The following is a 12,393-nucleotide window of genomic DNA, read 5'->3' as shown; positions in this document are numbered from 1 at the left end:
ATTAACCCAAAGGTGTCAGCGGTGATTCTACGCTATATATACATACCGATAAATCCACATATCATCCAAGCAGATCATCCACAAAATATCCACCTGCTACTATTCTGTAGCAGTTTCAGTTTGAAATTGCTTAGAGACAATTTTTGGTTTGTTTTTTATTCTACTGAACTTCTACAGGTGACGAATCAATTCTTAAGAGAGAAAAAACCGTTGTTAATATTTATCTACAAAATGATACGCGTACGAGCTAGTGAAAGTATCAATGATAAGTTATTATTAGGTTACGAATAAAGTTAGAATAAAAAAGGTAAGATAAAAAGACGCAACTAACGTACTTTATCGCATTTCTGATTTCTATTCTATATTGTCCTTTAATGTCTTATCAGACTTTATAGACAGTGTATACAGTAAAAGTTTTAAACATCGCTCCATAAGTATAGTAAATAATAAAGATAGATAAGTTTGGTAGCATCAGCGTATTTACCTGGATTTGACAAATATATGAAAGAGAATCACACATGCTTTCAAAAGCTGAAAACGTGGTAGACAAGTTTTGATTCAAGTTTTTTATATTTAATACTGTTACACAACCGGAGATACAGCAAACGAGCACATTCAAATCTTTTACGACTTGATAGCTCTCCCGTAGTCGAGATAAAAAAATGCTTGCATCATTTTCATCGTTTCGTTGAAATAGCTTCCTCTGATCTTAGGTATTCGGTATGCTCAGTCCACCGACTTCTAATGACTCGAAAAATATACGTAAACGTCGGAAATATTATAGAATGAATACTTGGTAAATTATTCTTTTGCGGAGCAGTGATTGCTGGTAGGCAGGTACATGTAAGCAAGTCTCAATACGACAATTGATGTAAGAGATTAGAGAAGATCTACGTCCTGATTTTCTTTGCCCACAAGTAATGTCTGGATTTAAAATCACCCGATGTCCAAGCTTTCTGGATAGTTGTAATAAAAATCGCGATTAAAACTGTTTGTGCCTTTGACCACGCTCATCGACTAATCGTCGTCACTATTTAACGTGATAAATCTAACAATTGATACCTCTGCGCCAGAAGAAAATGCTAATACACAAAACTTTTAGACAAGTATTTTAGGTGAGCAGTGCTATTTCAATCGTTTCACTCCCTCGAAAATTATGATGTATTTATTACAGGCACTGATGATCCATGAACAAGTCTAGATAAGAAAAAAAGGTGTTTAGTCACAGCACACCTTTATGGAAAAGCTGGTCCCACCACCGTGACCCTGCACTCCGCTATATAACTCTGGGGCACGTCAGGTCTCAGATCAGTTGAAGCAATCTACTCTCCACTTTTACACCATGTCAGACTTGGCCGATCTCTCCCTCCAAAACAGTGGGTAATAAAAATAGATTACTCGGATTGTTGTCATACTTTCATCAGCAATTGAAAAAGTCTTAATAATCTTACGTTCAGTGTTAACTTTGTCTAATTAAACACGATTAATGTTTTCAGGAGCGCAAAGAAACCGCAGGACCTACGACAATTTACCACGCAGGAACTGTACAACTTCCTTGACTCCTTCGACACAATTTTATCAGACTGCGATGGTGATTTTAAGCTTGTTACTCTCTTTTTTTAGCAATTATCAATGCAGCAAAAAATTTTTATCATTCATATTTGCAGGTGTCTTGTGGAATTGTCACACTCCTATTCCAGGCGCGTTAGCCACCCTGAAGGAACTGCAAGACAAGGGAAAAAATGTTTACTTCGTATCGAACAACAGCACGTTGTCCATGAAAGACTTTTTGAAGAAGCTGCACACGCAGGGATTTCCAGCAAGAAAGGTATTTGCGCTATTGTTAGGTAGTAATTTTCTTTCTAACTCTACGTTTCGCTTTCAGGAACAAATAATCATTCCCTCACTCGTTGTTGTCTGGTACTTGAAATCTATTGATTTCAAAGGAGAAGCATACGTTGTCGGCACTGATCCATTCAAAAATGTCTTGAGGGAAAATGGAATAAAGGTTGCACCACCAGAGGTAAGTCGATACAAATTCGTTCGAAAAACCTTTAGAATACACTTTCTTATTCTCACTGATCAGTTTTTCATTGCATAAATGCGTCGAATTGCAGCCTGACTCTGTCAAGGAGGATTTGGCAGAAGTAGTAAAAGCTCTGCAAGATGTTCCGTCGATTAAAGCTATCATTCATGACTTCGAGCCCAACTACAGCTGGATGAAAATTATGAGGTCGATAGTATCGCTGCGACGAGACGACTGCCTCTACATTGCTGCGGCACTGGACAACAAAGTTGCCGTAGGAGCTGAGCACCCATTGCTCGGTAAGAAAACTTATTAGTCGTCGATTCGCTTGATCGATGCAGGAGACAAAATTCAAAAGCAATTCTGGGTCGATTGTCGTATAGGTACAAAAGTCTTCACGGACATAGTCTCAGAGTTCAGCGGAAGAGAGCCCACGTTGACCGGGAAACCCAGTAAACTACTGAAGCAGTACGTTTACAAGAATTGTTCCATTGCTGACCCCGAACGCTGCATATTCGTTGGCGACACGTAAGTGAAAAAGAGAAAAGAAGGAAGTAGCTCAACATTTATAAGTAAGCAATCATTTTATTGTTGCTCCCTTTCATTACAGAATTCAACAGGACATGGGATTTGCCAAGTTATGTGGTTTCAAAAAACTTTTCGTCAGCTCTGGTGTGACCAGCTTGGAAGAAGTGTTGAAAGAGGAACACCTGCGTCCGGAACTGTATATACCGTCGATCGGTGGCCTGCTGCCCTTACTAAAAAACTTACCTCCGGAAGATGCTCGTGCTGGCCGGAAACCCCAATAAAACGGATCTATGGCGCGTTAAATCGTAATTTAAGATTACCCTTAATGGAATAATTCTGTATTACTGTATCACCTCAGTGAAATTTTTATAAAACAATCTTTACAATTATTTACATGAGGGGTAAAATGAAATACCTGTAATTTTTGCATCGAAATCTCATTTGCTGTTTTTATAAAAAATAATTTTACGCCTTGCACCCATTGTTGAGTTAAATCAGTTGCTCTTGTCCAATGAATACGTTCGGTTCTGTGGTCCGAAAATATGCACGCACACATTAATACCATGTAAGATATTCCTATCTCAGGTCACCATTACGCTCATATTTATACACTTACATCTAGCTGAGCTCCCTGCTGGCAAGTAATCAAAACTCAACATTCTGAAGAGAATGTGGTAAGTTTGTGTGACCAAAACATCCAACTCTTCACTCTGTCAAGTTTTGAAGTGTCTGGAGTTCGTAGTTGAATAATAAACCTGGAGATTTTTCAATTGTTTACGCAATGACTGGAGTTTCTAAAGAAACTATAGTGGTCCTGGGTGCGGGTGCCACAGCTGCTTTAATCGCAGCAACGACATGGTACCAGTGAGTTCACAAATAATTCATTCGCACCAAGAAAGAAAACAAACTATTTCAATCTAAACAGTTCGATGTGTATGTGGATGAATTGAAATGATGATAAAACTTTTAGATATGCGAAACGAAAGAATAGAATACCTGATAAATGGATGGAAGTTGGAACGGTTGGTGATCTCTGGATTTATCCGTTAAAATCTGGGCGAGCTATGGAGGTCGAAGAAGCCGAGTGCACAGAAACTGGCCTGATTTATCACGAAGAAAATAAATTCTCCCTCAAGGACAGGTAATCGGCTATAAACTCGACTAATCCATGCGTGTCTACGTGCAAAAACTTTGCTAATTCTATATTAATTTTTTTTTTGTTTCAAGGGGTCTTCTGGTATACAGAGGAGACAATAAGGAACAACGCAACGCCAAGAATTATCCAAGGCTGCTTCTGATCACTGTTACTACTGTAAACGAGAAAGAAATTAAGCTTGAGGCACCAAATATGAGTCCGTTAATAACAAAAACTCTAATCGAAAATCCACAACTGGTTGCGTGCACTCTCCACCAAGGCGAACGTCAGCAGTGCGTCGACTGCGGGGATGAAGCTGCAAAATGGATATCGCAGTACTGCGCCGAAGGAGATTTCACCCTTAGACTGGGTCTGGGAGTGCGTTCGAAACGTAGCGTAAATTCAGAGCCTATGAAATCGTTGGCAAAAGTTTACAAGAAGATGCAAAACGAAGATCTGGTAATCGATTGTTGACAAGTAATTGAAGAAACATAGTATTATCCGCACTTAAAATCAAACAAATTTGGCTTTTTTGCAGGGAATTTTTTCAGACATATGTAGCTACTTGATATTCAATCAGGCCTCGTTGGAAGACTTGAACAAAAGATTGCCTGCAGATGTATCACCACTCAATTTTCGACCCAATATAGTTGTCGAGGGGCCCGAAGCGTATGTTGAAGATGACTGGGACTGGATCAAGATCGGCAAAGATGCAATATTCAGGAATGTGAAACCGTGTACGAGGTAAATGATCAAGGAAAATTGTTGTAGTAATTTTAAATCAGTAAAAATTTCAATAAACAAGTCAATTTATTAAATTGCAGATGCACACTGATCAACTTTGATCCCAAAACTGCAGTACCAGTGCCTGAGCGTAGAGTTTTGAAAAAATTACAGGAGTATGTATAACTTTTAGAAGGATATTCTAAGCCCAATACCGATAACAATGACGTTTTGATGCAGGTACAGGCTGATAAGGGAGGAAAGGAAACGTGAACTTGAGGGCAACGCACCGGCAATGGGTGTCTATGCAGGAATTCGTAAGCCAGGCCAGATTAAACTGGGAGATAAGGTTTATATCGGATAATCAACACCGACTGTATGGTGTTTTTGTACGTCATTTACAAAATTATTATCTACATGTCACGCAAAAATTGTATAAATGCTAGATGCAGCTTACGGTATAATCTTTATCACAGACATAGAACATGTACATTATATATTAAGAAAAAAAAAGATACTATTTGTACATTCGATAAGCTCGAGTCTAAGATAGAATGTTGTTTCTACGCATGTACCTTGTAATAGTTACGTCACTGATATATTACTATCTCATTAAATTATCATAATTATCTTTCGACGTAACGTCCATTGTTTCCTCGTGGTCGTTGTGAGCTCCTTGTTACTTGTGTCAAATCTGTGTCTCTGGTAGCTGCAGGTGATGTTAACATCAGTTGTTATCTGCTCTGCAGAGCGGCAGATAAGAAAATATATATCACACCTACACTTCTGCTGCTGGAAATAAAGACTCACATTTGAAAATTCATACATGCAATCTCTGCTAATTACTCGGGTTAATACGTAAATCCTGATAACTGTGCAAGATACATTCGGTCTAAATGGTTGTTGGATATATTAGAGTTAATTGATGAATGATCGGTGATCGGTGATTGAACTGAATTGAATATGTTATGTCTTTGCTTATGTAAACTGTGCGAGTAGCGCTCTAAGTAACGTGCATGTTTACTCTTTAGAGTGCGTATAACTGATATCTGCATGATGTAATGTTTCTCTCTCAAAACAGCGGATGAACAGATCAAAAGTGACAGATACGCAATTTGATACTGAGGATAGAATTTTTGAAAGCCAACTAACACGCAGTGTACAAAAAATGAATATCCAACTGGGTAAAACGTCCATTGTAATAGTGTGCGGAGCAACGGCAGTTTTGGCAATCGTATATTGGGTAAAGCAGCGAAAAACTAAACAAACTAAACCAGAGGTGAAGAGTTCTGTTAATGGAGAACTGATTTGCGAACCGATTGAAACCACAAGCGATGATCGAGTGGAAAGTGTACCGGCAAAGACCATCAAAAACGATACGCTGCAACAGATATTACCCAAAGAATGGAGAAAAATAGGACACGTGAACGAACTGTTTATTTATCCATTGAAGTCGGGTCGTGGAAAATACTTAAAAGAATCCGTTTTCACTGATTATGGTATCAGTGTGAACATCGATAACAGATATTTCTCGCTGAGAGACAGGTATATGCTTACAGATCACCTAGAAAGTCGAGTTTCATTTTTTAATTCGACGAATCGACAATCCTGACCTTGTTTTCTGCTTTCACTCAAACTTTTTTTCAGAATGTTCCTCGTCTATAATGAAGAAACTGGCGAGTTCAGAACAAGCAGAAATTATCCCACATTGATCTTAGTGACCCTAAGTGCTGTAGACACAGACAATGTAAAACTAGAGGCAGTTGGGATGCCTTCCGTGATGTTCAAGGTCCCAGAAAGCACTGTCAAAAGCGTCTCGACTCCAGCTCCTTGCTTGTTGTGGTGGGGCGGAACCCTCGAGTGCCTTGACTGCGGTTCCGAAGTAGCTAAATGGATATCTAAGTACGTTTTATTTAGAAAAAACAATTTTCTCCGAACAAAGAAATATGAAGTCAGTATTTTTGCAACAGGTTTTTAACTGGGACCAATAACGGTCTTCGATTAGGCTGTGCTACCGGAAGAAGGAATATCGACAGTGCAGAACAGGAGCCATGGGAAAATTTCGACGACGTTTACGCCACTTTGAAGAACACAAGCACTGTAAGATTGCCAGAAAATTTTGCATAAATATTTGATATTTGATATTTATTAACCAAAATATACATCGAATTTATGCATCCCACAGAGATATATACAATATCTGTGCCTGGATGGCAATGAGAGAAATGGTATAGAAAGAGTATAAGAAATATATACAAAAGTTATAAAGTATTGCTTACAAAATATACAAAGCAAAAAATAAACTTAAGACTTTCACTTAAGAATTAAGTAACAAAAAAAAAAAAAGATTCTCGCAGATATAGCAGCTGAGAGAAGATAGTGGCAGAATCATACACTATGTTACTAAAGACGGTGAAATTGCAATGGTATGCGAGTTTGCAGCCATTTCGTAATTTTATTTTTCATAGTAGCATTGGATGCTTTCAAGGTTTTAATTGTGTTTGACATAGCATTGCACTCTTTTTGTAAATACATATTCGAAATAATACTTGATCTTTTCTGTTTAGGGCCTTTCATCAGACTTGGGCAGCTACATGGTGATGTCTGAATCCTCGGTCCACGAGCTTAACCAAAAGATGGACCGTCCAGGTCTCGCTTTACAGTTTAGACCAAACATCGTTATAGCAGGACCCGAACCTTTCGCGGAGGACAACTGGGACTGGATTAAAATCGGGGAGGGTGTTGTGATAAGAAATGTCAAGCCATACTCGAGGTGAATTATATTTAGAATATCATTCCACGATACTTGAAATCAGCGTTGAGATTTAAAGCACATACTCAACGTGTTAATTATCGCAGTTTCAGAGGCCAAAGAAATCCGCAAAGGGTTCAGGTGGAAGGCAAAGCACCGACGATGGGGATTTACTGCGGTATTTACCAAACTGGGAACGTTCAAGTTGGAGACGATGTTTACATCAATCAACCTTCATCTGAGAAATATGTGAAAACGAATAGATCTGTTAGATCTGAGGATCAAGGATATGAATCGCAACACTTTCTTGATCAAGAAGCTATAATGAATAATCATAATTTCGGCAACAATGGACTGTCGTAAATTTTGATATTATTTGTTATAAATCTTGTATCTTATTTTAACTTATTTTCACGAGTTACAATACTGCGTGAGCAGTTCCAACAGTACAATGGTTCACTAGACTCTCGACTCATGAGCCTGACCTGCGATGTTATAAATTATTGGTAATAGAAATATAAACATTCTTAGGACCAAAATGAAACTATTTATATTGAACTTAAGCATTAAGAAAAGAGAATAATATGTTACAACACAAATAAAGGCAAGTCAATAGCTGTAGACTTATAAGTGAGATAAGAGTATATAATATACATACGATTATTTCTATTCATAAACTTCACCCATATTATTTACCGTGGTAACTTAATCTGGCAGTAGATAATTGAGGCAAGGGTCAGCACATAAGTGACAATCAAGTGCAACGTATCAGAGTCAAGAGAGTGGGGAGTCTCACAATGATGAACCGGACGAGAGATAAAAACTTTCCGCTACAGTAACGAGAGTGATTTTGCCACTCCAACATGTGGATAATATGGCTGGCCTGTTTATATTATTTATCAAACAATGTGACCGCCGTTCACAGTTATGAAAGGATAAAACATGACGGTACGATTTCATCGGTAAAAAATTAATTTCTTTAGTAATTTTGCTCTTAAAAATTGATGACGGTTCAGCAAAGTCAAGGACCGCTTGCTGTAGGCTTGTACAGCCTTGGAATTTAGCTTGCGTTGTAAAAATATGTGTTTGAGCTAATGATTTCTGAAACAGCATTCCAGCACACTTTGGGTCACCTTAAACCCCGCGCACAGCCAGATGTACAGGCTGAAGCGGCGAGGGAAGTATTGCGGAGACTGTTAGGAGACTCGTACAAATTATTCCCAGTTTCTGTCGATTCCAGTATTGGACCTGTCGGAAAAGACACTTTTCATGTAGATATAATTTGATTTCAAACATTATTTTACTCTCATCCCGATATAAATGAAAATGCAGCGCAATAATGCACATTAAACATGATTATAACAGGTATTCAAGAGTACGCTGGGTCAAATCATGATTATTGGAACATCTGGAGTCGCTGTGGTTTGGGGTTTCCACTACTATGTAAAGAATTTTTGTGATGCTCACATTGCGTGGGAAGAATCCCACATCGAGTTGCCAAACCATCTTCCCGACGTAGACATCAAAATTACTTCCAACGATCGGTAAACATAGGCAGTGTGCAATGTGCAAAAGTTCAACGGAGCATCAGCACGAATTGGAGTTTATTTTCATCATACGCTTTCCAGGTTCCGCTACTACCAAAACGTATGTACAGCCGGCTATAGCACCGCATGGTGGGATTGGCCCAAATGGGAGAAACACATCGACTGGATGGCTTTGAATGGGATAAACCTGGCACTCGCTTTTCACGCTCAAGAAGCGATCTGGGAACGAGTTTACACTAAGTTGAACCTAACGAGACATGATATCGACGAACATTTTGGGGGACCGGCGTTTCTCCCCTGGTAATGAGATCAAATTGCAAGATTTTTCCAACAGACCTAATCACAGCCTTGATAAACCGTCGTCGCTACGATTTCAGGGCCAGAATGGGAAACATACGTGGCTGGGGTGGACCGCTGACTTCTGCGTGGCACAACCATACAGTCAAGCTTCAGCACAAGATTTTAAACAGAATGAGAGAACTTGGAATCATTCCCGTATTACCCGCCTTCTCAGGACAAGTGCCGAGAGCATTTAGCACACTCTTTCCTACTGCAAATTTGACTAAGTTTGAGCCATGGAATAGATTCAGCGAGAAATACTGTTGGTGAGAGAGAATTAAATGTTTACTAATTGTGTTAAAAATCTTCGACTATTTCACGTATCAAAAAGTGGGATCAATTTAATGTGTACATTTTCAGTCCGTTTTTACTACTACCAACTGATCCACTATTCAAAACGGTCGGAACGATGTTCTTATCTGAGGTAATTAGCAAATAGCGCGCAGAACTACTCAAGAAATAACTATCCCAAATTTAGTGATGTAGAGAAAATTTAATATTTACAGTACATTCAAGAATTCAGTACGGATCACGTCTATAACTGCGATACCTTTAACGAGAACGAGCCGCCACAAAGTGATCTTGATTTTCTGAGTGGAATCAGTCGCTCAATTTACTCAGCCATTACTGACGTCGATCCGGAAGGCATATGGTTTGTTACACTTCATTTCAAATATCTAATTACAGGTTTTCATTATTTTATATAAGTCGTTCAATTCCTCATTTACAAATTATTGAATTTTTTTTTAAGGATCTTACAAGGTTGGTTATTCTTGCACGAATTATCTTTTTGGACAAATGCAAGAGTAGAAGCTTTCTTAACGGCTGTTCCTATAGTGAGTGTATAAATATTTCATTATTTGTCGCAGGCTTTGTCTTCTACTACTGAAAGAGCAAACAGCTTGTCAGAATATCGTTTTTCTGTCAATTTTCATTTTGAAAAAATTGTGGCTCGTAAATAACTACTTTTTATAAATCTTAGTAATTCATGCATTCCCCACATTATAAATTTTATGAACAATTTCAATTTTAGCTTATCTGCTAGTTGTGTAAATATTGCTGAAATAGTTCAATCACGCGTGAAATGCTACATAATATTGTTTGATAACTTTCTTAGGGAAAGTTGATAGTGCTGGATCTTCAGTCGGAACAATTTCCGCAGTACGAAAGACTGAGTTCATATTACGGGCAACCGTTCATTTGGTGTATGCTTCACAATTTTGGTGGAACTCTTGGGCTTTTTGGATCCGCTGAGATAATTAATAAGGCAAGTGAATTTATTTTTATATCTTGTGTGCATTTTACGGATTTTCTAAACTACTTTATCATCATAGCGAGTATTCGAAGGCAGAAATATGAAGAACAGTACGATGATCGGAACAGGACTGGCACCGGAAGGCATTAACCAAAACTATGTCGTGTACGATTTAATGAACGAAATGGCTTATCTTCGCAACCCTGCTGATCTTGATGCTTGGTAAGTAAGTTTTGAAAATCAATCGACTGCAATATTATGACACTATTTTCTCACCTTCAGGTTTGAGAGGTACGCTGCCAGAAGGTACGGTGCTTGGAACGAATATGCGGTGCAGGCATGGCAGAAATTAAGGCTATCAGTCTACAGTTTTACTGGTCTGGAAAGAATCCGTGGGAAATACACGATCACGAGACGCCCAAGTCTTAAAATTAACCCTTGGGTTGGTAGAAGAGCCGGCTTGCTGGTGCGGCTATAAGAATAAGGTTTTGCAAACCGTGAAGAAATTCGGTTGATTTACTTGATTCAAACTTTTTTCTCACCGCAGACATGGTACGATACTGAAATAATGTTATCTGCATGGGATGACATAGTGAAAGCTAGACACGGTCGGAGAAATAATACTTTCTATCAACACGACGTAGTCGATATAACTAGGCAGGCACTGCAACTCACCGCGAACACATTGTACCTGAACATAAAAACTGCTGTGAATCACAAGAATATCTCTCAGTTGCGGTAAATACATATTGGAAGACTGTAAAATACAGATTTTACACAATCGTAGCCATAATTGGCATAATTTTGTGCCTTAACTTCACAGGGAAAACGCGAAGCTATTCACTGAACTTTATGACGATCTGGAAAGAATATTGGCATCGAATAAGGACTTCTTGTTGGGTACATGGCTTCAGGATGCAAAGTCTTTAGCAACTGATGAAAAGGAGAAAAAACTGTACGAGTTCAATGCTAGAAATCAGATCACTCTCTGGGGTCCGAGAGGCGAAATTCGAGATTACGCAAACAAACAGTGGTCAGGAGTTGTTGCTGATTACTATAAACCTAGATGGGTTGTTTTGCTAGACGAACTGGAAAATTCTCTGGCCAATGGGACACCACTGAATTCAACCGCGGTCGATTTCAAGATATTCAATCATGTTGAGCAGCCGTTTACATTATCCAACAAAATTTACCCAGTGACTGCGAATGGTAAATGCGTTGTTAGAATTTGCTAGATTTGAGCCAACTACGTATAAAGATATATTGCATGAGGTGTAAATATTGAATGATTTATCAAAATGCATGTTATATTATGCTGGCGGCATAGATAATAATTAATATATAAATACATGTCCATGAATGGTTTTCAGGAGACAGTGTTGAGATTGCTGTAGAATTGAATAAGAAATGGAGAAAAATAAAACCGTCATCAAAGATAAGAATCACCGGGAAACGCAATTTTGGGGTATTATAATAGTAGCAATGCAAAATTATATGTGTATAATCTTTCACTATGTTGGATTCGGTGTATGAAATGTTTGTATGAAATTGTGATATAATGATGACGATGGTTTCATCTATTACACTTATTTATTACACTTTGCTTTTCCTTACTTTAATGCACCTGATTGTGGAATTTTTCCAGAACACCATATTGGATCGTAGAGCGCGCAACAGGGTAAAGATTATGAAGAGTATGAAATTAATGGTAGCATGGAGGAATTGAGTCTTACACATTATAGGTACATGCAGTAAGTTTTTTTACACAACAAAGGTTTATTTAATATTAGGTATATATTCCGGGTACACACAATAAATGTCATGACATTTGAAACAACAGAATACACATGCATATAAATGTTACGTCTTATGATTATATCCAAGTCACAGAATGTAAAGGCCGCGAAGAAATCATCACTGATGTACAACATACAATATACCTTGGAGGTCTAAATGCCACATGTAGTTTGACAATCATGAACGAAAACTTAAATCCAAATTAAAATAAAAGTGTTTCCTCGGTTTTGTATTTTTCTTTTTTTCTCATCGACCAACAGAATCTTACTTAATTTAATATATTTCGTTGGA

At 38.1% G+C, this 12,393-nt stretch overlaps 4 protein-coding genes across 8 annotated transcripts; all 4 read left to right on the top strand.

The window, feature by feature from the left end:
• The first annotated feature begins 714 nt into the window (after positions 1-714).
• Positions 715-3,054, top strand: LOC107220677 (glycerol-3-phosphate phosphatase). The gene is made up of 8 exons (XM_015659354.2): positions 715-837; positions 1,175-1,380; positions 1,497-1,591; positions 1,668-1,828; positions 1,886-2,023; positions 2,118-2,325; positions 2,410-2,554; positions 2,637-3,054. The coding sequence occupies exons 2-8, from the start codon at positions 1,343-1,345 to the stop codon at positions 2,833-2,835; spliced, it is 984 nt and encodes a 327-aa protein (XP_015514840.1). The 5' UTR covers positions 715-837; positions 1,175-1,342; the 3' UTR covers positions 2,836-3,054.
• A 151-nt stretch (positions 3,055-3,205) lies between these two features.
• LOC107220690 (mitochondrial amidoxime-reducing component 1) lies at positions 3,206-5,623 on the top strand. Of its 2 annotated transcripts, XM_046739169.1 has the most exons (7): positions 3,206-3,418; positions 3,525-3,695; positions 3,782-4,148; positions 4,228-4,433; positions 4,514-4,588; positions 4,653-4,801; positions 5,494-5,623. In XM_046739169.1, exons 1-6 carry the CDS (start codon positions 3,336-3,338, stop codon positions 4,774-4,776), a joined length of 1,026 nt encoding a protein of 341 aa, XP_046595125.1. In that variant the 5' UTR covers positions 3,206-3,335; the 3' UTR covers positions 4,777-4,801; positions 5,494-5,623. The 2 variants fall into 2 exon arrangements, with proteins under 2 accessions (XP_046595125.1, XP_015514859.1); XM_015659373.2 differs by lacking the exon at positions 5,494-5,623 and having other exon boundaries at positions 4,653-5,235.
• On the top strand, positions 5,377-7,821 carry LOC107220691 (mitochondrial amidoxime-reducing component 1). Its single transcript, XM_015659374.2, has 5 exons — positions 5,377-5,957; positions 6,060-6,314; positions 6,383-6,512; positions 6,980-7,185; positions 7,272-7,821. The coding sequence occupies exons 1-5, from the start codon at positions 5,497-5,499 to the stop codon at positions 7,525-7,527; spliced, it is 1,308 nt and encodes a 435-aa protein (XP_015514860.2). The 5' UTR covers positions 5,377-5,496; the 3' UTR covers positions 7,528-7,821.
• A 102-nt stretch (positions 7,822-7,923) lies between these two features.
• Positions 7,924-12,328, top strand: LOC107220682 (alpha-N-acetylglucosaminidase). 4 transcript variants are annotated; one of them, XR_006904200.1, is made up of 15 exons: positions 7,924-8,112; positions 8,275-8,435; positions 8,530-8,708; positions 8,793-9,011; positions 9,089-9,316; positions 9,411-9,474; positions 9,557-9,702; positions 9,802-9,886; positions 10,168-10,317; positions 10,385-10,527; positions 10,588-10,771; positions 10,853-11,043; positions 11,129-11,514; positions 11,676-11,841; positions 11,951-12,328. XR_006904200.1 is itself a non-coding variant. In XM_046739141.1 (15 exons), the coding sequence occupies exons 1-15, from the start codon at positions 8,028-8,030 to the stop codon at positions 12,029-12,031; spliced, it is 2,397 nt and encodes a 798-aa protein (XP_046595097.1). In that variant the 5' UTR covers positions 7,925-8,027; the 3' UTR covers positions 12,032-12,328. The 4 variants fall into 4 exon arrangements, 3 of the variants coding, with proteins under 3 accessions (XP_046595097.1, XP_015514849.2, XP_046595098.1); XM_046739141.1 differs by having other exon boundaries at positions 7,925-8,112; positions 11,676-11,770; XM_015659363.2 differs by having other exon boundaries at positions 7,932-8,112; positions 10,588-10,747; positions 11,676-11,770.
• The last annotated feature ends 65 nt before the right edge of the window (positions 12,329-12,393 follow it).

The sequence above is a fragment of the Neodiprion lecontei genome, chromosome 4 (assembly GCF_021901455.1).
Source record: "Neodiprion lecontei isolate iyNeoLeco1 chromosome 4, iyNeoLeco1.1, whole genome shotgun sequence".
NCBI classification, from domain to species: Eukaryota; Metazoa; Arthropoda; class Insecta; order Hymenoptera; family Diprionidae; genus Neodiprion; species Neodiprion lecontei.
This window is presented reverse-complemented; position numbering and strand designations above follow the sequence as displayed.